This window comes from Chinchilla lanigera, unplaced genomic scaffold (genome assembly GCF_000276665.1).
Source record: "Chinchilla lanigera isolate Chin_1 unplaced genomic scaffold, ChiLan1.0 scaffold00050, whole genome shotgun sequence".
Taxonomy (NCBI): Eukaryota; Metazoa; Chordata; class Mammalia; order Rodentia; family Chinchillidae; genus Chinchilla; species Chinchilla lanigera.
In genome coordinates, this window is record NW_004955451.1 from 12,840,940 (window position 1) to 12,866,333 (window position 25,394).

Consider the following 25,394-nt stretch of genomic DNA (forward strand, 5'->3'; position numbering starts at 1 on the left):
GGACAGGGCGCTGTCACCTACCTGTGGCCTTTCCCCAGCGGCGTGGGCCGGGGGCCTTTAGGAACTTGATAAAGCCGGGCGAGCGGTGCTATTTCCCGTGACATCGCGGGCGGCGGGGAGGCTGTGCGGGCTGCGGAGGGCTTGCTCCTTTCCGTGTGAGTAGAGACGCCGCCGCAAGGACTGAGCGGAGAAGAGCTGGAAGGCGCAGGAGAGAAAAAAATCAATAGAGAACGACCTCCGGCTCTGTGCAGAAGGCGTTTGTGGGTGCGACGCTGTCCCTTGAAAAAGCGCAAGTCGGGTTCCAGATACGTGGCCTACAGACGGTGCTTGACACCGCGGCTGTCTGGAGAGTTCTTAGTCTTGCCGATCGGTCCACAGTTCTTGGCTTGGACATTCAAATGTAAGGCAAGCCCGAGCCCACAGAGTGAGGAATTCAGGTGTCAGGCGTTTGCGGCTGTGTTGCTGTTGTGTCGGTGGGATGTGGTTGTCACAACAACTGGGAAGTGTTTCCGCAAAGAACTGTCCTGCCCGGAGCGGCTAGCACACTTGGGAAGTTTCCTCTTGGGGCTTTTCCAGCTGTGAAGTCACGATTACCTGTGAGCTGCAGTGTGTTCAGGCAGCTTTTAAGAATCTTTCAAAGCCAGGCATGGTGGCCTTGCCTGTAATCCTAGCACTCTAGGAGGCTGAGGCAGGAGAATCATAAATTCAATCCCAGCCTAAGCGATTCAGTAATTTAGTGAAGCCTTGTCTCAAAATTTTAAAAATTTTTAAAAGGGATAACGAGGGAGCTCAGAAGGTCCTGGGTTCAATGCCCAGCACTGAAAAAAAAATTCATATATTTTTTTTTTTTTTGGTACTAGGAATTGTACTCATGACCTCACACTTGCCAGGCAGGCGCTGTGCCACTAAGCTATATCCCTGGCCCTAAAAAAAAAATTCATATTTCAAAGACAACTCTTATTTTTCTCAAACAAAACTAGGACTGGACAGATAATTGACTCTCTAGCGAGCTTTTTGGACGATACAGCCACTGTATGTCAATCACAATTAAGGAACCCATGTTGGACTTATCTCTGTTTTTTCTTCTTGTATTTCAGGTACTACTGGGATACCCCGCCTCCAGGTGAGTGCTGTGTGACTGTGTAAGGCTGTGTCAGACAGGTGCAGAGGGTGTTGTTTACTTGTCTTTTCTGTCTGGGCTTCTCCGCCGAGGGCCTTAGCCATTGCTGAGGAAAGTTAGTGGAGTGTTTAATTAACCTTCACCCTGCTGGGGCCCCCTACCCTGGTTTTCAGCCACAAGAGGCGCTCTGCTTTTGCCTTCTGCTAGATTATTTTACGATGCTAGATTATTTTATTGAACCGGAGCTATGATACGCTTTCATTCCTTAGACTTTGTTAGATGCCAACAAGATCTAATCGCATTCCTGTAAAATGATGGCCAAGTCCATAATAAAAACCTTGGGAGGGTTCCAACTCGGCTAATCCTTCATTTGCTCCAGAAATAAATTCCAGTACGTTTCCGCCTCCATCTCGGGCCCTTCCGCGCAGCCCGCCTGCCTGGCAGCGGGGAAATGTCAAGATGGGGCTGTGCTGAAATTCCCACCTGGACCGTGTTATCACGTTTTAATACGAGTCTCGCCCCAGCCTCGCTGCTTCTAATTGCTTCGCAGCCATTGTTTTCCTGCTTTTGCCTGATGAACTCAGCATCTGGTGTGAGTCTAAAAAGTACAACAGACAGCTGTGTGCAGATTTAAAAAAAAAAAAAAAGCACAGGATTAGAACACATTTTTTAAAAGTTCAATATCAGAATTATTTTTTTAGATTCACGCGGTGTGAGGGGGTGTCCGAGTACCACGGGCCGCCCTTCTTTCTAGTACTCTGATGGGGAATGTCAGGGACGTAATCCTGAATATTAATTATCTAAAGTTTCTATAAAGGGTTGCCGTTTTCTCAGAATCAAAGAGCTTCAGATCAAACTCCCAGTAGCTTTAGGAACTGCCTTGCTCTGTAACTTTTTAAAACCAATTATGAACTTTTCCAGTGTGTCTTTATTTTCTTCATGTTGTCAGTATATCCAATCTCAGTGAGTTGTAATACTTTAAAGAGATGAAATAGTGACCTATATAATACCAGTTTTATAGATCTTACTGTTCCAGCTTTTATTTTGCATTAATGTATTTCAAGCCTGTATAAAGCTTTCTTCTAAAGACTCTCTTCAAAAGCCCAACTTAGGAAATAAAAATCTCATATTTTTAAAGCCTTTTTTTTGCTCTGATAAGTGAAAGTACTTTATAGTAGTCTTAATAATGCGATATGTATTATTATATACTTGAGGGGCTGGGGATTTAGCTCAGTGGCAAAAGCGCCTGCCTGGCAAGCGCAAGGTCGTGAGTTCGATTCCTGGTACTGGAAGAAAAACAAAAAACAAACAATATTATATACTTGAGCGCGAAAGGGTTTCACAGCTGAGCACGCACCAGAGCGGTAGTGAGGGAGAGGTAGTAATGGACCCCTTTGCTTTGCAAAATGTGAACTGCACCATTCAGAGCAGGGCCCTAGAGTCCAGGGCTTAACAGATGTTAACCAAAATGCACAAGAGGCAGAAAATGATTGTGAATCGGCAGAAACGAATGGAACAGTGAGGGTCGAATTAATCACCTGAGGAGTAGGGAATCCGTGTCGGGGACGCGGTGCGGAAGTGCGCTGAGAGAAGAGAATTCTGCAGCGCGACCTCAGGCTGCGGGACCCAAACACCTGGGTCGCGGGGTGCCGGTTCTTACCACGGCGGCACTGCAGTCGTCTTCCAGCGCGTGGCCGCTTCTCTGTGCCCTTCTCTGTAGATGACAGAGGTCAGACGGCTGAAAAGAGCTTCTTTTGAACACAACATGGTATCTGTTTCTCAGCAGCGATGGACTACACGCAGCAAAATCTTTGCTCATCTGCCCGGCAGTAAATGCCAGGAAAAATCAAGTCGAGACCCCCACATTCCCGCCCCTAGCCTTGCTCGCTTCGCATCCCCGTTTTTTGGGACGCGGAGAGAGAGAAGCACTTTCCGTTGGCCTCTCGGATCTGCTCTGAGCTCACAGTGTTTCAGAAGCCGCGGGATGGGTAGGAGAAACAACTGGTCTACCCAAGGTGCGAACCGACAGGAATAAATGAGAAAGGGAACACCCAGCAGGAGATTGAGGAAGCCCAGGGAAACCAAACAGTGTTAGGGTTGGAGTGAAAAAGGACAGACGCGATTGCCTCACACTTTCCCAGCATTTTTACCTGTGCCGGGACTCTGCAGAGAGGCCACGAGGGAGTTTCATTCACTCTGGCACGGTGCCGAAATGCGCGCTTAGGTTTCTCAGGGTATTTGGACTAAACCGGTTCTCATGCCTGGGAGGAACATTATCTTAAAACAGAAAAGATCTCTTATTTGGAGATCTTTTAGTAGCACATATTTTTCAGAGTAACAGCTTTATTGAGGTATAATTCACATACCATAAAACTCATCCTTTCCGAGCGTACAAGTCAGTGATTTTTAGCGTCGTCACTACCTAATTTCACAACATTTCCTTCGCCCCCGTGAGAAATCATGCACTCCTTCATTCCGGAGCCCTCACTCTCCGTGCTGTAGTTTGCTGTCTCGTTACGAGGGGATTAGTGATTGCACACAGTGCTTAGACATAGTAGACACTAAGAAAAAGTACTTTGTATTTATAATAACAACACGGCAAAGGCATTTCCTTCCCTTGTCATTTCCACCCAGGTTTTCTTACTGGTCCACTGTCAACTTCCTAACATGCTCATTTGATAAGAAGAAAGCCAGAAAAAGAAAATCTAATCCGAAGAATGTATTACTTTAATATAAAGGAAGCATGAATGGAAGAATGCTTTTAGTGAGCTTTTTTGTTGTTGTTTTTAAGACCAGGTCTCACTGTGTAGTTCAGACTGGCCTTGAACTCATTATGTAGCCCAGGTTGGCCTCAAACTCATAGTGATCTTTCTGCCTCAGCCTCCCAGATGTTGGGATCATAGGTGTGTGTGCCGCTATGCCTGGCCTTTAATGAGCTTTTAAAAGAGTTCTTTTAATATAATTGGGCAACATGAAAAAAGGCTTGTTTTTATTTTACAATAAGAATATTGCTTTATTTTTCTTATTCTTATTTTATAAGAGTTTTACATAGAATTACCTTGCTAATTCAACTCCTGCTCACTTTTAAAACTTTTTTCTGCTTTATTTTTCACTTCAAGTTGCAAAGAAAATCCAATGGAATCTTTGCTGTGGAAGTGGTACCATTGTAGGGATCAGATATTTAAAAGTTGATACTGACCTACTGTTCTAAATAAAAATACCAGTTTGCCCTTTAAATTTGATGCCAAGCTGGTCGATGTGGCACATGCCTCTAATCCCAGTCCTTGGGAGGCTAAAGCAGGAGGATCACTGTGAGTTCAAGACCAGCCTGGGCTATGTAGTGAATTCAAGCCCAGCCTGAACTGCAGAGTGAGACCCTGTTGCAAAAGAAATGAATAAATAAATTTTAAAAAATAAATAAATTTGACAACAAGATCACTTTAACTCATGCAGTGCATTGATTTCCCTCATTTTACCTTGGTTTCCTTTTATAAAATGAGTTCATTATAAACAGTTTTAGTTTAATAAATCAAAAATTCACTTACAAGAGCTAATGTTTATAATTCAGAATCTGCCACTATAAAACATATTTATGAAAACCAGACAGAAGTTTCTGGCATGCACCCCAGAGTCTAAACTAAATGGCACAAGAGTTAAATAAAACTTTAGGACAGACCATAGAAATATTATAAATAGATATAACAAAGTCATATTTTTGTCGAGTCCTTTGTTACATTTACGATGGTGGTAAAGATGGGCCAGTGAAATTTGTCTCAAGCTTGAAGATTCTTTGAGAACCCGCACGGGTGGTGGATAAGGTTTCTGAGAAAATTATCCTATGTACTTCAATATGAAAAAAGAATCCTACTTTGTGAATCTTAAAAAATCTCACTTTGAAATTACAGACCATTTCAGAATAAATTGATGCCCGAAATTATAGCTTGACAAAAGCGAATAGCACAAAGTGAATTGTTAAAATGTTATCAGAAAGCCATATTGACTATAGATTTTAAAAGATTTATGGGGCTTATGAATCTGGGTTTGTGTGTAGCTAGGTCAAGCTATAAAAAATGTACATCTATGAGAACTTTAGGAATTTGGAAACTTACTCATTATTTTATGTTACTAAGAAACTACTGTTACTTGTGTTAGGGGTATTATAGTCAGGATGGTTTTTTTTGTTTTGTTTTGTTTGTTTGTTTTCCAGTACCGGGAGTTGAACTCACAACCTTGCGCTTGCCAGGCAGGCGCTGTGCCGCTGAGCTAAATCCCCAGCCCCTTCGGGATGTTTTTTAAAAAGTCCATAGAGAGGTGATATTTAAGGATAAAATCAGATAAATAATACGGGAGAAGAGAAAAAAACAGTGGTCTGTAGATGAAACAAAATTGATTATAAATTGACATTTGATGCTAAATGATGTATACCTGGGACTTATTACACTGTTTTAGCTACTTTTGTACACGTTTAAAATTCTCCATAATGCAGAGATAAAGGAAAAAGAAATTCAGGCTAAGCTTGATTTACAAATGTGAGATTGTTTAATTTTCTGTCTTGAGACCTAGTACGTTAATGCATAAGATACTTCTCGTATCTAGATGAAAAAATACATAGGATAGAGAGCTGTGCTTTAAAATTATTGTTTCAGATTGACATTTTACGCTGGAAAGAACATGGGCTTTGGGTGGGGCATCGGGAATTGAACTCAGGACCTGCACTTGCCGGGCAGGGTGTGAGCTTTGAAATCAGACTTGAATGGGAATCTCAGTTCCTCTTCCTAGAAGCTTTGTGAACCAGGTAACCTCCTAACATGTCAGCTTCCTGATCTATAAATCCCTGCTAAGGCAGTCTGCTTCCCCGATATGATGAGTTGTGCTGAGTTATGCCGGCCACTAGCTCAGGAGGAGCTCTTGCCCTGCGGTAGCCATGGGTACTGGAGTAGCAACAAGTACTATTGTCCCGTCTCTGAGCAGGGTGAGGCAAGTGAATGCACGTGGGATTTGATAATGGATATTTCAGGTGTATTTCATAAAACTCTCCCATCCCACCTGAACCCTGGCGTAGGACCATGTAACTCACATGCATGTGTTTTTTAGGGTTTGGGCTTGTGGGGTGCATGTACGGAATTTTTATTGGTAGGCACCTACTTCAGGGATCAGATTTATGAGCCTGTTGCTGTGTAATGCCTGAGACATGTTGAATGGAAGCTTGAATGTCGCTTCACTTCTCATCGCTGATGGCCCCATGCTTGGGGCATGTAGTTATGACAACTACAAGCAGCAAAACATTAAAGCAGCAAAGAACGACCGCCTTTACACTAAAAAAGAGAAGGAGAGAAAGACGGAGGGGCTTCCTTTGAAGTGGAAGGGAAGTGTTTTTGAATTAATGGAGTGTACAGTGATTTTACTAAGTTTTACTTACGAAAATACTCTTTGCAGTCATGCCAGGAGCTTTAGCACAGCCCTCAGAAGGATTTATACAAAGACACACAGGCCAAATTTATGATGTGTTTGCAAATGTAAGAAAAAAGTCTGCATTTACAATCTTTGTAATTTGTTAAGTATCTTTCTATCACTATTTCTGGAATGCTAATATTTTATAAACATAAGCATTGGATAGGAACCTAGACTCTCCTAACCTATACTACTTTTTAAAAATAAATTCTTCAGCATGTTTTCTTTGGAGCAATAATGGGGAGAAATGTTCACAGGACACTTCGGCCAACCTTTAAACCTCAGGGGCCTGACAGCTGCTTTGGAGGCCGGATTCCCCCCACCGCACCCTTATTTGCTACATTTTCTACTCATGTTTCCAAGTTAGTTACTGACTCTGATACTTTTTCAAGTGGTTTAAGTCTTATTCTTCCAGTAGTCACTCTACTGGTCAGGTTTTTTCAGAGCGAAATGCGTTTTTAAATAATTGCACCAGGGCTGGGGAGACAGCGGCACAGTGCCTGCCCGGCAAGCGCAAGGTCCTGAGTTTGATTCCCGGGACCCAAAGAAGAAAAAATAAATAAATGCACTAATTATTTTGCAGCTATTATCAAAGAAAGTAAGATTTATTTTTAAAACAAAAGGACTCACTTTTTTCCTTTTCAAAATTAAAATTTTCTAAGATTTTTAAGTTCTTTCTAAATGTTCTACTCTAGAGTAGATAATATTGAAGTGTAAGGTGGAAAAAAATACCCTGATTGTCACACAGGTAGAAGAAGTTATATGTTCTGTGTAAGAATTCTCACTGTATCATTATCTGGGATGGGAAAGACCAAACAGCCTAAACGTCCAGCGAGACCTAAGCAATGCTACATTCATCTACTGTCTTGCCGTGCAGAGCACGAAAAGTATCCGTATAGATGTGCACCAGATAACGTTCTTCAGGGACTAGTATTAGGAAGAAAAGGGCAGTTTGGACAAACAGTGTGCAGATTATCTCTCACGTGTACACACGTGTGCACACACATGTGTTAGGTATGCATTCACAGCCATTTCTGTGTCTACAATACTTTTGGAAGGATGCCCACGAAACTGTTCATAGTTGTAATGGCTCTCTAGGATACAGGTGGGGTACAGGGAGGCGCTTCATTGTTTATATTCTTTGGTACTCTATGAGTTTTCACCATGTGAATTATTTTCAATGTTTAAAAGACTAGTTAAAGTACATATGTTTATATGGGCTGATGTGGACTGATCCTCAGGATAAATGGTTCGGAGGAAAAGCAGGTGCAGAACATAACAAGGGCCGCCATTTGTTTAAGAAGATAAACAGAAAATGCCCACATGTGGCGGTGCGTGTCTGTAACCCATGAGGATCACAAGTTCAAGTCCCGCCTGGGGAACATAATGAGACCTTGCCTCGCCCTAAAAAATAAAAGGCACTGGGGATGTAAGTCAGGTGTAGGTGTCCCTGGGTTTGAGCTCCAGGACCAAAAGAAGAAAAAAGGAGAAGAAGAGAAGAAGGAAGCAGAGGACGACTACACATCACTACACACAGGTGCTTGTAGGGTTTCCATACAAAGTTCCCAAGATGCCCAGGAAACCCCAGACAGCCTCCTGGAGAGGACCAAGGGGTCAGGGGAGCCGAGCTCTCATTCTGTGCTTTCTAGTAGTGTTTGAAATTTTTGTTCTGGCACAATTATTTCTTGTTTAATATGAACTTCTAAAAACATGGTAATGGGGCCGGGTGTGGTGGCGCACACCTGCAGTCACAGCGCTCAGGAGGCTGAGGCAGGAGGATCACTGCAAGTTCAAGGGCAGCCTCAGCTACAGCGTGAGTTCAAGACCAGACTGAACTTCATAGTACAATCCTGTCTCAAAAAGACCAAAAAACAAAAACAAAAACAAAAAACATGGTAGCGAGCTCTTTTTCAGTAGAATCATGATTTGGTAGTTTCTTATCCATTCCAGTCTTTACCCCGTTTATTAATTTGTTTCTAACCATGGATCTACAGGCAAGGCCCTGATGGTGAGCTAACATAGCAGCATGGTTCGTGTCCTGTGTCAGAGCCAGCAGTCAATGCAGACATGTAGAGCTGACTGCTCAGTCAGAAGTGAATTCTAAAATAAATTGTAGAATACTGTTGTTAGATGATACCCATAGTAACTTTTTAAAATATTTTCAATTTAATTTTTTTAATTTTATTTTATCTTATTATTTATTTATTTATTTATTTATTTGTGTTTTTGAGACAGGGTCTTGCTGTGCAGTTCAGGCTGGCCTTGAGCTCACTTTGTAGCCCAGGCTGGCCTTGAACTCGCAACAATTCTCCTGCCTCAACCTCCTGAGTGCTGGGATTACAGGCATGCACCACCACACCCGGCTTAATTCTTTATTTTAAAGAGAAAAGAAAACAAAACAACAACAAAGATAAAAACAGAACAACACAAAAATAATAGAAAGGATACAGAATTTCAAAACAAGATGATAGGAAATTAACAATGGTTGTTATATTACATATTGTTATCTTATCAAATTTGCTCAGATTACCAGATGTAAGAATACAAGATTGATCAAACAATTAAAGAGAATAAAAAGAATTAGAAACGATACAGAGTTTCACTAATCAAGATGGTAGGAATTCAACAATGGTTGTTATATTGTTGTCTTCAAATTAGTTGTTCAGATTACCAGATATAAGCATGCAAAATTGGTCAAAAAAAGATTTAAGCATGAACTGTTCCTTTCAATAAACCAATAGACATCAGCAGTACAATTATCCCAGCTATCCTTGTATATACATATATATTTTTTCCCTTCCTTCTTTCTTGCTTCTTTCCCTCATCCCAGTTGTTCCTTCCCTTTGAGCAGTTTCTTTCCCTTTCACAATATCTGTTGTACCTTTTGGATTTTATTTACTCTTTCAGATTCGTACACCAGGGAGACAATATGATGTTTGCACATGTGGGTCTGATTTATTTCACTTATGAGTATGGTTTCTAGTTGCATCCATTTACCTATAAAATCCTCGAGTTTATCTTTTTTTAATAGCTGAGTAATACTCCCTCGTATAAAAATACCACATCTTTTTTATCCATTCCTCAGCTGATGAGCATTGGGGTTGTTTCCAAGATTTAGCCATGACAAATTGTGCTGCTGTAGACGTGGGTGCACATATATCACTGTGGTATTATGTTTTCAGTTCCCATAGTAATTTTTAATGGGTATATTTTCTTACCTGATCTCAGTCCTTTGTTTTTCATTTGTAAAAGTTCATAGAACTTCTGATTTGTAAATGTTTGTGGGTTGTTTGTTTATCTGTCTCACTATGTAACCCATGCTGGCCTCGAACTCACTCCATAGCCCAGGCCGGACTTGAACTCACAGCAATCCTCCTGCCTCAGCCTCCCAAGTGCTGGGATTACAGGCATGTGCCACCACGCCTGGCTAGAACTTTGGATTCTTACGTTCATGTAAATGGCAAGGAAAATCAAAAGATCGATTAAATTAATGATTGTGCCTTATTCATCTGATTACCTGGGTACTTGCGGAGTGGGAGGACTTACTGTTTGTCCTAGCTAACATTACCCCTGGGATAACACAGGAAATCGGGGGAGGGGTAAAGTTTTGAAACATGGAATTGTGGGATAAAAATTCATGCGCAAAGCTGAGCATGGTGGCCCGTCCCTGTAATCCCAGCCCTTGGGAGGCTGAGGCAGAAAGGTGGTGAATTCAAGTCCAGGCTGGGCTACATAGGTAGACTATCTCAAAAAATAAACAAAGAACAGAAAAAAAATAATGTTCATCAGGAATTCTTCCTCTAACCAATTTTTAGGTTCTGAACACAAAATATTAACAGTGTAGTTAATTTGAATATAAACTTTTTTGGTTCTTTTGTTTAAAACTGGAAGTTAAAGCTCTGGCCTTGAGCCCAGTGAATCCACGCCCATCTGAAGGTTAGAGTGCAGGAACCTACTAGAAAGTGGGCATTTCTCATTTCGGTTCCCGTCCACATGTGCTTCTCTTGGAACTTTTTATCGGATCGGCCGTGTGAAGCAACACTCGCACAGGACAGCACTGCTCAGGCACAGGCAGGTGGACTCATGAGCTGAAAAATAAACCCCCTAACCCTGACTCTAAGGAGCAAACAGCGGCAGAACCGACCTTTGACCTCGTCGGCCCTGTCAGCTGATGGGAATTTAACACAAAATTACTGATCACAATTCATCTTTAAAAGGTATTTTCTTAAACTCAAGAGTGATACATACGTTTTTTTTCTTAAGAGACGGGGTCTTGCTCTGTGGTTCAGGCTGGGCTTGAGTTCACTATGTAGCCCAGGCTGGCCTCAAACTTGAGGCGATCCTCCTGCCTCAGCCTCTCAAGTGCTGAGATTACAGGCATGTGCCACCACACCTGGCAAGAGCGATACCTCTTGCTCTGAAGATTTATGTACTATGTTTGTGTTAATCATGCCTCAACCTAAAGAAAAAATAAAATTTTAGATGAGGAGATGCCAGCCAGGTGTGGCAGCACATGCCTATAATCCCAGTACTCGGGAGTCCGAGGCGGCTGAGGCAGGGGGATCTCCACAAATTGAGGACAGCCTGGGCTACACAGTGAGTTCCAGCCTGAACCACATAGTGAGACCCTGTCTAAAAAAAAAAAAAAGACAGGTGCTGAGGTATATTATAATTTTATATTTTTCAAAGGATTTTCCTACTCTGTGTCTTAAATCTTACTGCAGCCAGAAAAGAGATTTATTTAACCAAGCCAGGTCCGAGCTATATTATGGAACATGTTGGTTCATCTTTGATAAAACAGGGTCAAAATACCCCAGATCCAGCAGAATCAAACAGGAAGTGCTAGGGGAGAATTCAATATACTGACCTGGCTAAGCAGGAAGTAGTTGTATTCAGGTTTGTAAGCATGGGATTCATGCCGCAAAGTGGTATTTTAGAAATCACTAGGATGCCAGTATAATAAATTCGAACCGGACATCAGATCGCTTCCTACGTGACCATACTCGGCTTTGTCTGGCAGCTGTACCTCTGTACCCAGTGTAACTATGGCCATTCCTATGACTGAAGTAATTTATATTTTGATTTTGGACTTACCTTACTGAAGTAAAAAAAAATACTAATTAACACCATAAATTCAAGTCATGGGCTGTCATTCAGCGTGCTTTGCCTTTGAATAATGATTGTGATTTATAAAGCACTCAGGTCTGCAGACTGCACAGCTCAGTGGGTTAGGACAAGAGCCGAGTGCTCGGCTGGGGTGGGGTCAAACCTGGTCGGCCATGTCGGAGCCACTTCTGTGACTTCGGGAAAATTACTTCATCCCTGGGTCTCAGTATATTCATCGGCATCTTTGGGATAATAACGTATATTAGGATTGTCTTGAGGATTCAGCGACGTCCTACATGAAAAGCCCTAACCCAGAGCCGACACCCAGTAAGAGTTCAACAAGATATTCTTATTTTTATTATTAGCCAGGGCGTGGTGGCACACATCTGTAATCTTACCACTCAAGAGGCTGAGGCAGGAGGATCACCGAGAGTTTGTGGCCCACTTGGGCTACACAGTGAGTTCGACACCAGCCTGGACTATATGGCAAAACCTTGTCTTTAAAAAAATCATTTTATTAGTATAACTGATTTCTTCCTGCAAGTCAAAACATGCTGAGAATTCAGTTGAATAGTTTTGTAATAAGAATCTAAGGCCTAGAACACTGCGGTCCAAACAAAACAGAACCATGAACCGATAATTCCAGGATACAGTTGCAGGGCTGCTCTATGATAAATGCACTCTTTTTACAATGTATTTGTCTGCAGACTACCAAATGCCTGGGTTTACACCTTCTGAATTCTGTCAAAATCTCATTACTTTCAAAAACCCTCCACAGCAGCAGGCTCCGCGTTAGCAGCAGCTGAACACTGCCGGGGGTAGGTGGAGTGTGTTAGTGTAAAGGTGGCTGAGTGCCGACGGGCCGGGGTTTGCCTTCTGAAGTGAATGTTGTCACACTTGCGGTCACGCAGTTTGTATCTGTGGCTGCCGGTCCTCCCGTGTATCCAGGAGTTGTGCCCTTTTAAAATAAGTGTTAAATTTTATGTGATTGGTACGTTTTAGATCTGCGTAACGATCACATTCATCCCAGGGAGTTTGTACCTGTACGCGATGTGTCTTGCTTCTTGCCTTCCCGTTCCCCTCCCCTTCCTTCACCCCTTCTCCCCTCCTTATTTATTTACAAAAGCTTTTCTTCTATTACCTTTTTTCTTGTCTCTTCCTTCCTCTCCCCTCCCCCTCCTTTGTTCCCGCTCTCATTTGAATATTTTTTCCCATTTCCCGATATCCTACATTTTTGTCCTGTTTTTCTGTTGCCTTGATGTCAGACCTAAGAAGGGTTAAAATTCTCAGCATTTGCCAGAGAGAAAGGGATAGAGAAGAGTGTACACCGTCTCTCTCTCTCTCTCTTTCTCTCTCTCTCTCTCTCTCCCTTTTTTTGACAAGCTAAGGTGATGCCACACGCTGCAGCTCACCCTACTGGTCAAAAGGAAGAACTGCATGACAAAGGACAAATTTCTTGAAGGAGGGAGGGAGGAAAAAGACATTTTCAATGGGCTCCCCTGGGTATTATTCTGTCCAATCTACCAGTGACAGATGTAGTTCATTTGAGAATATTATTAAGCCGCGCTGCCTTTTGGAAGTTGAATTCACAGGTGGTGTCGCAGCGATTGTGCTCTCAGAGCCTAATCAATTTGGTTCCGTTTCTGATCACTGGGACTCCTCCGCTCCCTGTAAATGTCATTTCTGAAGGTTCTTAAGGACTCTGGTGTTCTTAGCACGCTGTGTAATCAGCAGACAGTATCCCACGCTGTATACAGAGCTTGGTCTTCAGCCCAGCTTGCCTCTTGCACATTCGCGATCTGGCTGGAGCAACTTTTTGAAAGAATGATAAATGGCAACGTTCTTTACCTGGCCCGTCATTTGTTCTCCGGAATTAATGGCATCCGGTACCGTTACACTCACCGCCAAGGCCTTAGGGAAAGGAGAATATTTATATATTGAATTATGGATAGATCTAGGAGGGGAAAAAGATGGACAGAAAGTCAGACTCTATAGAACAGAGAGGAATTTGAGACCTTCGGTCTACACGGATAAATCACAGGAAGCAGCCACCCACGTCCAATGGATATTTAGAAATCAGCGAAGGCGCTCAGATGCTCCGTGGGAGACACCGTACGTTTTCTAATGTGTGAGCGTAGGCCAGACGGGGTCGTTTATAACAGAAGTCTGGACAGAACTGTAACTCGGGGGTTGCACAGAGGCTCGGTGACATATCTACTCCGGACCCCGCACATTCCTCCCGTTGGGGGTGAGACTCGATAGCTCAGGCGAACGGGTATAGAAAGGAGTCAGAAGCTGTTGTCTTGCTGATCTTACTGTGGTTCGGCTTTAGGAACTGTAAATTAAATTGGTCCGTGGAAATCTGGCAATATTAGTGCCAGCAAGCATGAAAACTAACTGGCTTTGGATCAGGGAGCTTTATTTACGGCATTTTAGTGAGGATTTATTAGTTTAAAGCGGGAACTCTGAGGCCCATGCACGCTTAAATATTAGACAGGGTAGGAAATGGCATGTTCCCACCCAGCAGCAGTAAGAATAACAAGAAACGAAAAATCGTAGGTGATTTTACCTTTGTTTCACTTTCCTTCTAGGATCCAGAGATACAGCGTAAAGGACTAGCAAACCTTAGAAAGTTTCTAACCGCGCCGTGTAAATAGTTAGCTGCAGATTTGAATAGTGTCTGTAATATAACCCACAATTAACTAGAGGGCTAGTAAAGGATGACCGAAACTGACAAGAAAAACCCATGGAGCCTTTACATGTTGAATACAAATGCATCTTTACATCTCATCTGTTATTTGCCATCCTTAAATTTGGTGGATTTTTAAAAAATGCTTAAGCTCCTTTCCGTCTTTGTTCACTTCCCCCTTGTTTGGGGGAGGGAGACGTTGTCACCGTGCGCTCTCCCTGTCCCTAACTGGTACCTTCGAGTTCAGGACTCAGTGAGTTTATTGGGAATCAAAATAGTTACAAGGGGAAACATTATGGCTCCTTGTTCCCCTGTTTTATTTGGAATTGAATTAGTAAGTGAAAGTTTTTAGCAGTTTAATTCACGTCTCCATAAAGTTTATGGAGCACCAACAGCTGGTTGAATCAGTGGCAGAAAAAAAATAAAAAATAAAAAATAAAAGGCAACTTCTAGTGGCCAAGCTCTTGTTTCAGAATTAAGGGGGAAACTCATTAACGGTTAATGGAAACGCGGGGAATAAAAACAAATAGCACAGAAACCCTGGCAAATAATTACCTCACACCTGACACGAAGCTGCATTATCTTTCTGCTCCAGCCCTCGGAAATTCCCAACTTATCACTCTATGGAGCGTGAATGAAATCGAGTTGGACTCTCAGAAAAGAACAGTAGAGAAATCCTCTCCCCGGTGGGGCCCTCGGCGGTGCCCGGTGGAGAACCTGCCGCTGAATATACCAAGGAGCGAATCTAGGGCCCAATTCTTATGACAGCCGGGATAGAACAGCAGATTCGCGGCCAAGAGCAGGTGAACCCTTGGTACAGTTCCCCCAGACCTTGTTTAGAAATACGGAGAGAAGGGGCTGAAGGAGTGGGCGTGATTAATGGAGATCCTGCGTGCTAGAATTATCAGTACAGAAACATATTGATTCCGGTGTGTTGCAGTGTGCGGCGTGTCTCTGGCGGCCTCAGGCCTTGCTGAGCAGCGCCACTCCAAGGAAATGGAGTTCGAAGCCCTAATTGTCGAGCTGCTGAGTGGAAATGTCTGTCACTCTAGTTTGGGATCATTTACGTCTGATCCCACCGGACCACAGGCGTGGCCACTTGGAACTGCGGGTGTGAGAGCCGTAGATGAATCCGGAGACCACGGCGCTCGGTTATGTTTTTAAGGAAAAATGATGCTCTCAACTTCAGCCGATCTAAAATGACCACAGTAATTGCTAATTCTTCTATAAAACTTTTCACCCATGCATCTTGAGCAGTTGTAATCGGTTTAATTACACGGGAGTGTCTATTTATACAGTGGCACAGGCCAGGTTCAGTGGGAGCCCAGGGGAGTTGGGCCACTTGATAGGACATTAGGAACACTTATAATGACATCTTTATCATCGGCCACTAATTGCGCTGAAGCGGAGGGCGTATTTCCAGGGCTTTCCCTGCTGCAGGCGTCTGCAGCGCTGACCTAGGCTCTGTTTTGCTACCTTGCGTGGTACCCCTCCTTGTTGCATATGCTACAGCGGTGATGGCGAACCTTTTGGAGCTGTCAGTGGTAACAAACAGCCGGCTATAGCCTTTTGTGCCATGGCTTCGCCATCCTTGCTCTGTGGGGACATGTCTGGCATTGAGGGCCGCATAGCTATTGACCGCCCGCCTTGGGTCACAGGCCTCCGTAACCACAGGATCCTGCGGAAGCAACTTTCCTATCTGAAGTTAGTAAACGGTGCGCCAAACCCAGGCAGGTGTTTTGGGTCAGACTTTTAAAAAGGAAGCTGGCAGCGCATTCTGGGGACAATTGGTGAAACGTTTATAGGATCCTCTGTACTATCTTTGCAACACTTACGTAGACCTAAAATGATCCCCAAAGAAAAAGTTCACTGAAAACATACAGCATAATTAGCAGAAGCCTTCCTAACCTAGATGCTTTTAAAAGCTTTTAAGAAATGCCAGAAAATATGAGTAGGTTGTTTTCGGTTTGTGTTTGTGGATTTGTCTTTGAATGATAGTTGATAAGTAACGTTCAGTGTGTATGAACTACAGATGTCAGATTTTGCTTGGCAATCCAAATTACTTTCTCTTTTTTTTTTTTTTGAAGGGTTTTTATCTGGCTGAAAATAAACATTTCTTTTCATCCTGCAGCTCACGGTCAGGTTTTCAACCAGGGAATCCCTTTGCACTGTGCTGGTCATTTAATTTCAGTGTATTTACACTGATGTAAAATTAGAGCGTCTTACACTTCAGTCCAGGAGCTGAGAATTTTTCTGGTTATTATGAAATTGCACAGCAATGCCTCGAGCCTAACTCTAAGCTTTGTACCCTGATCGGTGAACTAATCAATGACAGCATTTCTTCTAATGCTAGCTATGACTGTCATGTGAGGTTTAAAGCACTTTTTTTTTTTTTTTTTACAATAAACTCTGCAGTTTATTTCTAAAGTCCCTAACCTGCAGGTGTTTGACTCAGTTCTGGATTCTGCCTACCACCCGGCACTCGAAGGCGAGTCGGGATAAAATTGTGTAATTTATGAACAGGGAAGGACACAGCCGTTCTGTTTTATCATTTTATGCCCTCCCTATCCTTCTGGTTTAATTGTAGGAAATAAACCTCTAAAGTGAGGCAGTAGAGATTCTATGTAGGCTGTTCGCTTTCACAGCTCCCTGGTCGAAAGCCAGGGCCAAAACTCCGCAGTGTTTACTGAGCTTAGCGCCGGCGATTTCCTTGGGAAATGATGATCTGCGATAATATTCAGTTCGGCTGGAAATCCCTTCCCCGCGTGTGTGAGAAGCACGAAACAGCTGTTGTGCCCTTTTACCAGCAGCCTGCACCTCTGCTCGGGGGACGCGGAGCAGAGCCATCTGCGGCACTTTCCCGAGCTTCCGGTTTCTGAATTAGAGAACATCTTCCGTCTGAACCTTTTAAAGTATCAGAGTATCACCGGCCACTTCTCCGGAATACCGTTCAATGTAGGCTGGAAACACCCAAAAGGGATTAGCATTATTTTAATTGCATAATTCGGTATTGTATATACATTACCTTTTATCAAAGTCATTTTACAGAGCAAATATTACCTTCTTAGTGCTTTTAGAATTCCTCAGAGGTTGCTTGCCTAGGCTGTAAACTAGAATTAGGAAGAGAACTTTATTAAGCTTGCAAAACAAGGCGTGATTTAAATAGGAATAGGGCCCAGCCAGGGCCGCGTTCCCTCTGTGGGTACTTACGCCTCTTATTTTTCAAAGAAAGGAAGAATATTGACCTTGGCACATTGCTTTTGTATGGATTAACTCTTTGTGCTATTCCTCCTGTTTCCTTTGGAAATTGGGAGAAAGAGGTGCTCGGGATAAAGTCGGAGACAGCATATATGTGAGAACAAATTTATATAGCGGCCTGCATTCTAAGTAGGATGGAGAAATTTCTCTCTGATGGCCAGAGGTTTCCCATTCTGACGTAACAGTGCTTTAGCTCTATTGGGAGAATTACTTGAGTGGAAAAATTTCCATCCAGGTAAGTTGGTTCTCGAACTTACATGTTTCATGGGTTAATGAATAGTGGCCCGGTTTAAGTAAAAGGTACATCGTGTGTGTGTGTGTGTGTGTGTGTGTGTGTGTGTGTGTGTGTGAATGGCAGAGGAATCTGCAGGCAACTCTGTGAAGATGGCCAAAACATGAGCTCGTTTTCCTTCCTGTCCCTCAGGAGATCGCGGACAAGACAGTTCCGATGACAATCTCAGCGGCACTCACGGCCCGCCTCTCACATCAGACGCCCCCTCGCTGGCAGACTACCAAGATGAGGGTGAGTGCCAGCTTCCGGCGTCGGGGGGCCCTGTTCTGTTCCCTCCGGTGCAGCCATCTTTGCCTTTTGACCGGTGGCCCCCAGCGCGCTCCAGTGTGACAATCACTCACTTGCAAAGGACGACTGTGTTTTGTCGTGGTGCGGATCCCCCTGCGTAATTCAATACTAGCTAATGTATTTAGGGGAACACTAATTCCATACTGGAGCAGGAAGGCATCATTATTGATCTTTTAATGACAGTGGTAGCTCAAAAGCTACGAGAGCTTTTTGAGACTGCAGGACCCGGTTTACCATTCCTTGGGATTTCCTAGCTTCGCCGAGGTGCCCGCAAGCGGGAGTTTTCCTTTCACGATACCCGGGTTGTTAACGTATCGGGGCTCACTGGAGAGCCCCCGAGCCCCCGTGTGATGTCATTTCGCCTGTGCTTGACTGACTGATGTCAGTCAAAGGGAAGGAAAAGCCCCAAGAACTGTGATGCGCGCCCTCCCCCTGGTGTGTCGGTTTTGCTTGAATTTTTGGAAATGGAAAGGAGTTAAAGAATTCAACGGCTATGGACATTATTTTACACTACAGATACAGTGTCTGTAACAGAAGGACGCAAAATGTGCATGAATCTTTAAGACAAGATACACGACTGCAAAGACTTTGGCTTGGTGGTGGCCAATTTCCGGCTCAGGTTCAGCTCTCCCAGGGGTGGGGGTCTCTCCTGGCCTCCAGCCAGCAAGCAGAAGCTTGCTCGTCACCACACACGCGGTGTTACACTCCCTCGGACCTTCCCGGCAGCGGGGAGGGGCTGACACGCAGCTAAACTAAATACTAAATTGGAAACGCAACATTCTCTTAAAGGTTAAGCATAAAGTTGGTAAATTATTTCTTATTTTTCTTTATTTATTAATCTATAATCTTTCCATTTCTTGCTTTTCTTCCAAATTTCAAGAATTTGTGGTCTCTCTTTCCTCTCTCTCTTTTTCACTCTGTGTGTTTCTGGTTCAGTCCTTCTGATAAATCATATCCCCGCCCGCCTCACTGACTAGCACATGGATCGAATCACACAGAAACACTTTATTTTGCTCAGGCTTGGTACGTTAGCAAAATTAGTAATACTTACGTGTTATAAATCGAGCCCTGTAATGGAAGATCTCTACTGGCTCAGGTATTAAACTAAAAACACTATTTGAATTGAAAGGTTAATAATTACTTCGGTAGCTGGTTGATAATTGTAGAAAATTAACAGTGCAAAACGTAAAGAAACTAACCTACCGTTTGGCTTTGATTAATCTAATGCTTGACAGAATTAGAACAATAGTGCCTCACGGATCCCTAAGTCACTTATTTGGCCACTTCCAACTTTCTCAAACATAGCTGAGAACACAGCAGGACAGAGAGGCCTCTGAGTGGAGGTAGTTGTTACTGAGTTCCTATTGAATGTGGGCATCCCTGGTTCTTGGGAAAACCGTTTCTAAATTTCTAGCCACTACAATGTTTGGGTTCTTCAGGACACCGTAGAAAAAAGCTTCCAATTAGGTGTAATGGTATCAGTTAACACATGACTTTGAGGTAAGAACCAGAAAAATAAAAATTTATATATGAGAACAAGTGCACAAAGAAAATTTATGCTTGGTCTTTGCTAAAAGTCTGAGAAGCAATTATACAAAGAAAATTTATATGAGTTTTCAAAATAGCAGTCTAAGTGTATTCTGTATTACAGAGAGAAGTGGACTGACCTCTCCCCTAAGAGCTCAGTACCTGCATAAAAATTAAAACTTTTTTTTTTTAGTAATAGGGGTTGAACCCAGACTTTCACACTGAGCTACATCCCCAGCTCTTTCTATTTATTTACTGAATTACTTTTTATTTGTTTTATTAATAAGCCAGGACCTCACTAAGTGACAGAATTGCCCAGGCTGGGTTCCAACTTGCGATCCTCCTGCTCACAGAATGCTGGGATTATAGGCATACACCACTACACTGGGCCATAAATTAAAATTTAAAGCTAGCATTTATTACACAGCTGGGCGTGGTGGTGCACACCCGTAACCCACGCACTAGGGAGGCTGAGGCAGGAGGATCACCACGAGTTTGGGGCCAGCCTGGGCTACATAGTGAGACCCTGTCTCAAAAAACTGAAAGTAAACAAATAAATAAATATAGTTGAAACTTAAAACTTCTGTGGATAGCACTGGGGATGTAGCTCAGGGGTAATACATTTGCCTAATGTGCAGGAGGCCCTGGGTTTCCCTAGCACCCCCCAACAAACCCCATTGAAAAAGGTTACTTTAGTGTCTGGAAAATTTGAAAGTTAAAAACTTTATTCCATAAAATTTTCCTGTAAGAAAGAAGCTCATTATATTAGTAATATTAAATTCTTAATTAGTGGGTTTCTTCTTAGTTCTCTGTATGAAAGTTAAAAGAATTCCCAAAATGACCAAGCCGACAGTAGTAGTAGAAGTAGATCCCTTTGTGTGCTAAAACCCTGACCGTCAGGTCACATGATGATTTCTGAGTTCCCACAGAGTGTCGGGTCTAGCACAGAGCCGGATCCACAGCAGGCACAATAAACACTCATTTCCTTCCATGAAAATGAAGGAGGGTATGAATTTCCTGTGAAATTAAAGAGTTATAAACATGTTAAAGCTTACCATAAACTTTATATCCTGTTTAATTAGATTTACCTTTATAGAGAACAGTACGATGTGGATTTTGTTTTTTGAGACAGAGCCTCACTCTATATTTCCGGCTGGCCTTGAATTCACTAAGTAGCCCAGGCTGGCTTCAAACTCTTAGCAATCCTCCTGCCTCAGCCTCCCGGATCACAAGGATGCACCCCCAAACCTGGCTTCATTATTTTAACAACCCTTTCTAAGAGATTCCAAAAGTAATAGCAAGGAGCTGGATGCTATACCCAGTTCCTGTCCTCAGGAGGGTTACTATTTCCCTGGGAAAGTGCCTATCTATTATCATTAGATAGATAGGTGAACAAATCAGTGTCTTCGTTACTGGGGAGATAGCTCAGGCAGTTTTTTAGCAAGGAAATACAATCTCCCTTCATTTGCTTTGCAGTCTCATCATTACTAGACAATGTTAAAAAGATTTCAGTTTTGTTGTCCTCCACCCCCGGCCGGACACTGCTCTGTCTGCCCCCGACTTAGCGAGGAGAAGCAACGGCCAGATCGTGTTTGGGTGAAAGCTACAAAGAGCCCTAGAAGAATGGTGAGTCTCAGCCAGGTGCACAGGAAGGAATGACAACCCCGGTTACAGGGTAAACCATGCGTGACACGAGAGCAGGCCGCTCCCCAAGCGCACGTCCTCCCCCTTCTCCTTGGTGAGTGCCCACGGACGCGGGCGAGCTCGTCCTGCGTGGAAAATCTCCCAGGAGGACGGCCCCAGCGTCCGGAAGGGACGCTCATGCACACGTAGCGACGCTTAGATTCCTAAAGGGAAAGTATAGCCCCTACCATATTGAAGGGGAAAAAAATTAGTAGAGAACATCGACTACAATAATGGTATAAAAGCCAGACAGTTACGAAGCCCGGCAATCTGTTTCCAGTGTCCAAGTATACAGCGGACTTTAGTGCATCTGTCACCTTATTTCTTTAATGTACCGAAGAGCCCCTGTCTGCCTACGCTTTTGTAAAAGTTGGATTGGGGAGAGTAATTGTTCTAGAAAGAGTACAGTGACTCCTTCAGGCAGAAAGAGAAAAAGTAAAATTGTTTTCGCAGAAACCTACGTCTGTAATCGCTGGTGACTCGCCGTCGGTGCCTACAGAAAGGGGAGACGTGGCCCAGGTCAGACAGCAGTGGAAGCGTGCGGGGAGCATATCTGCGTGTCAGGCCGTGGAGGGTGGAGAAGGCTTTATCTCCAGCAAAATGAGAAACAGACTGGGAAAGCAAGGGCCTGGTGTTACCTTTGGGAACGAGTGAAAATGAGTAACGGAAGAAATTATTGGGGATAGATTTCTTATACACTTACTACAGCGCTTTGCACACCTACATAGGCTATTCTGGCATTAAAGGGAACTGTGGTTTTGGTTTGTTTTTTCGCAGCATTATTTTTAGTACCTTTTCTCTTTTAGGTTTCTCTGCTTTTCTTTTGGTTCTGAAATGTGTCAGTTTTGGGCTAGAGATTGCGGCGGCAGCTCAGAGGTCAAGCGCTCCATAACGGGTGTGAAGCTCTGGGTTCGATCACCGGCCAGGGCAGGAGGGGCCGACCATGGGAACGCTGGGCCTGCTTTGTGGAGCACTGCGGTTTTCTGTGGTTTTTTTTTTTTTAATAATGGAAAGAAGATACTAGATCATAATGTATTTTAAACAAACTATTTTAGTATTGTGAAATGAAAATTAAGGTTTAGTTTATTGATCGCATTTTTGTGGCTGCCACTCAAGACGGTAATAAATTCTATCAGGGCAAAGTTAGAATCATGGGCTCCGGAAGTGGGCCAGCTGTCCTTTGTTTGTTAACCTCTGTTTGCGTACCATGGCTACCACTCTTACAGGGTACCATCCCATTCTCCCTAGCCACAATTCTGAATGTACTGTCAATTTTTAAACAAATGTATACAGAGCTAAAAATTCTCCTCTAACTACTGCTTTGCCAGCACCCCCACAAAATCTGATACACATTGTTTTTATTTTTATTTTTTTTATTTTTATTTTTTTTGGTTTTTCTCCGGTACCGGGAACCGAACTCACAACCTTGCGCTTGCCAGGCAGGCGCTTTTGCCACTGAGCTAAATCCCCAGCCCCACACATTGTTTTTATTATAACTCGTAATTCTACCAGGTATGGTGCCACACTCATATACTCCAGCACTCGGGAGGCTGAGGCAGGAGGACTGCAGTGAGTTCAAGGCCAGCCTGGGCTACATAGTGAGTTCAAGGGCAGGCTGGATTACGGAGTGAGACCCTGTCTCAAAAAAATCAAAACATAAAAATCATAACTTTATTCAAAGTGATCCACAGTCTTTATGAAATTCTTTCTAACCTATATGTCATTTAGAAGCATTTTTGGTGTTTTCTGTTGTGGTTTTTATTTTTGTGTGTTTTGTTGCAGTTTCTAAGGACTTGAAAACCTGCTCTTCTACTATTACTTTCTAATTTTATTCCATTATGATATAAAACCACAGCCTGCATTATTGTGAATCTTTGGATTTTGTTAAGACTTCCTTTGCGGCCTAGTAATGATTTGTATTTAAGTACTAGGTGTCCTCCTGAAATATTGATTGACTACTCTTGCCGTGTTTATAAATAGTGCCTTCAGATCTTCTATACCCTAGAACTTCTTTTATCTGTTGAGAAGGTTGTTAGAATCTCCAAGTAGAGTTGTAGATTTATTCATTTCTTATGTTTTGCTTTTGTGTGCTCATGGGCACATTACTAGGTACTTGTACAGAGCTCTAATTGTTTTTAAAGATATTCTTTCGATGAACTGAAACATACCCTAGGATTGCCGCTGATGGCGCTCTCTGAGAAAGTTTAGACTTAGTGTAAAAAGTGTTCGTTCACAAGCCAGCTGGAGACCCTCCTTGGTGGGGGTTGTAGGGCCTTGTGTTATGCACAGATTGTATTGTTTCCCGGAATAGATAAGCTACGTTTTTCAATGCTTACTGAGGTATGTGAATTAATTGTGCAGGGATTAGAGGTAAACGACCTCATTGATCAGGATAAATCTTGGGTGAAATCCCAGTGACAACTCTGGAGCAATGTTTAGAGCCACTTTGCTTGGAATGATAGAATCTATTTCAGGCCATCATCAGCACCTGAGTACCAGCAACCCCTACAACCTGTAATACCAGTGATGCCAGTAACAGGTAGTACCCTAGTAGACTGGAAGAATTAGTAGCCTAAAAACTGTGGGCCATTTGCCTTTTCCTCATGGACGGGGTGAGGACCATTTCTTTCTTCATGTGGTTTGGCTTGGTTTTTTGAGACAGGGTCTCCCTATGTAGTTCAGGCTGGTCCTGAACTCACTGCGTAGCCCAGGCTGGCCTTGAACTCACAGCAGTCCTCCTGCCTCAGCCTCCCAAGTGCTGGGATTCCAGGCCTGCACCACCACATCTAGCCTGGTATATTTTTTTAATTACGTAAACTATATGAACATACTTAGATTTTTAGTTCCTTTCGCTCTATAATATGAGGACAATGAAAATAACTCGATAGTCTCTCTCAGTCTGTAAAGAAATGCACGTGCATGCATTCAAACAAGCATTTATCTCATTCTCTTTTTATTTCAGTCAGTTCTTTCCATCTTTGTTGTTGGCTAGAAGATACACTCTAAGAAAGGCACACAGCTACCGTCAACACCCGCGGAAGTTACAGGTGTGTGCCAGAGGCTTACGCTATGGAGCAACATAAAACATCCCCATGTAATGTTTGGGGAGCCCAAGAACAAAATTTGCAGTAAAACACCCACTTTCCCCAGCACGGTGGATTTCTGAACAAGTTTTTGTTGGCTTCGCCTGACTCCATCCGATTTCAGTTCCCTGGGCGAAATTAAAGACTCCGTGTTGAGCTCACTGTGACAGGGGTAAGTAAACTGTCACTCGGCATCACAGTGGCCCCCTTCATGAAGACAAATGTCTTATTAGATCTAAGACATCATGTCGTTTATATAGTGTGGTATAAATCACAGTTGAAGATGACAAACCGGGTTTCGAAGTTGACAGTAATTTATATAACTTAAACAAATGATTACCGAGGATTATACATGTTTTGTGAAGAATTAAAAAACAATAACAATTACCCGTCTATGAATGACCCATTTTTCACCCTCCTGCGGGACACATCCAGCCGTGGGTGCGCGTGCAAGCCCCGCCCCGCCCCCGGCACTCGGCCGGAGAGCGTCCATAACGCTTCTTTGCCTAACGCAAAGGCTTTGGAAAATTTCTACATAAAACCACGGGCTTCCGGGCTGGAAGGAATGTGGCAATCAGCTCATCTAGTCTCCGTTTTGCCAAAGAGATGCTGATTTTGAAAACGTGAAGGGTGTGGGTCCTACAGCCAGCAAGTGACAGAACCCAAGGCCACCTCCACAGGAGCGGCCTCGCCCATAGGACACTTCCAAAGTCTCCATCCGTGCTACGGTTGCAGTTATGAGTAACATCTAAAGTCCCCGGATTGATTGGACATAGAAGTAATTAGTTATCTTTTTGGCCTTTCTGCCATGTTATAGATTTTAATATACTGCTGATGAAGAGTTAGCTATCGAATATCTATTGAACATCCTTGTTCCATTGCAAATGGTTGTGGGTG

General features: G+C 43.1%; 1 protein-coding gene across 4 annotated transcripts in view; it reads left to right on the forward strand.

Annotated features, from left to right (window-relative positions):
- Skap1 (src kinase associated phosphoprotein 1) overlaps nucleotides 1–25,394 on the forward strand; it is a 251,617-nt gene that overhangs the window by 49,307 nt on the left and 176,916 nt on the right. For all 4 annotated transcript variants that reach the window (XM_005394244.1, XM_005394246.2, XM_005394245.2 and 1 more), the window contains 2 exons: nucleotides 1,098–1,123; nucleotides 18,049–18,147. In XM_005394244.1, the coding sequence (XP_005394301.1) occupies nucleotides 1,098–1,123; nucleotides 18,049–18,147 (125 nt within the window). The remainder of the gene's footprint in view (nucleotides 1–1,097; nucleotides 1,124–18,048; nucleotides 18,148–25,394) is intronic.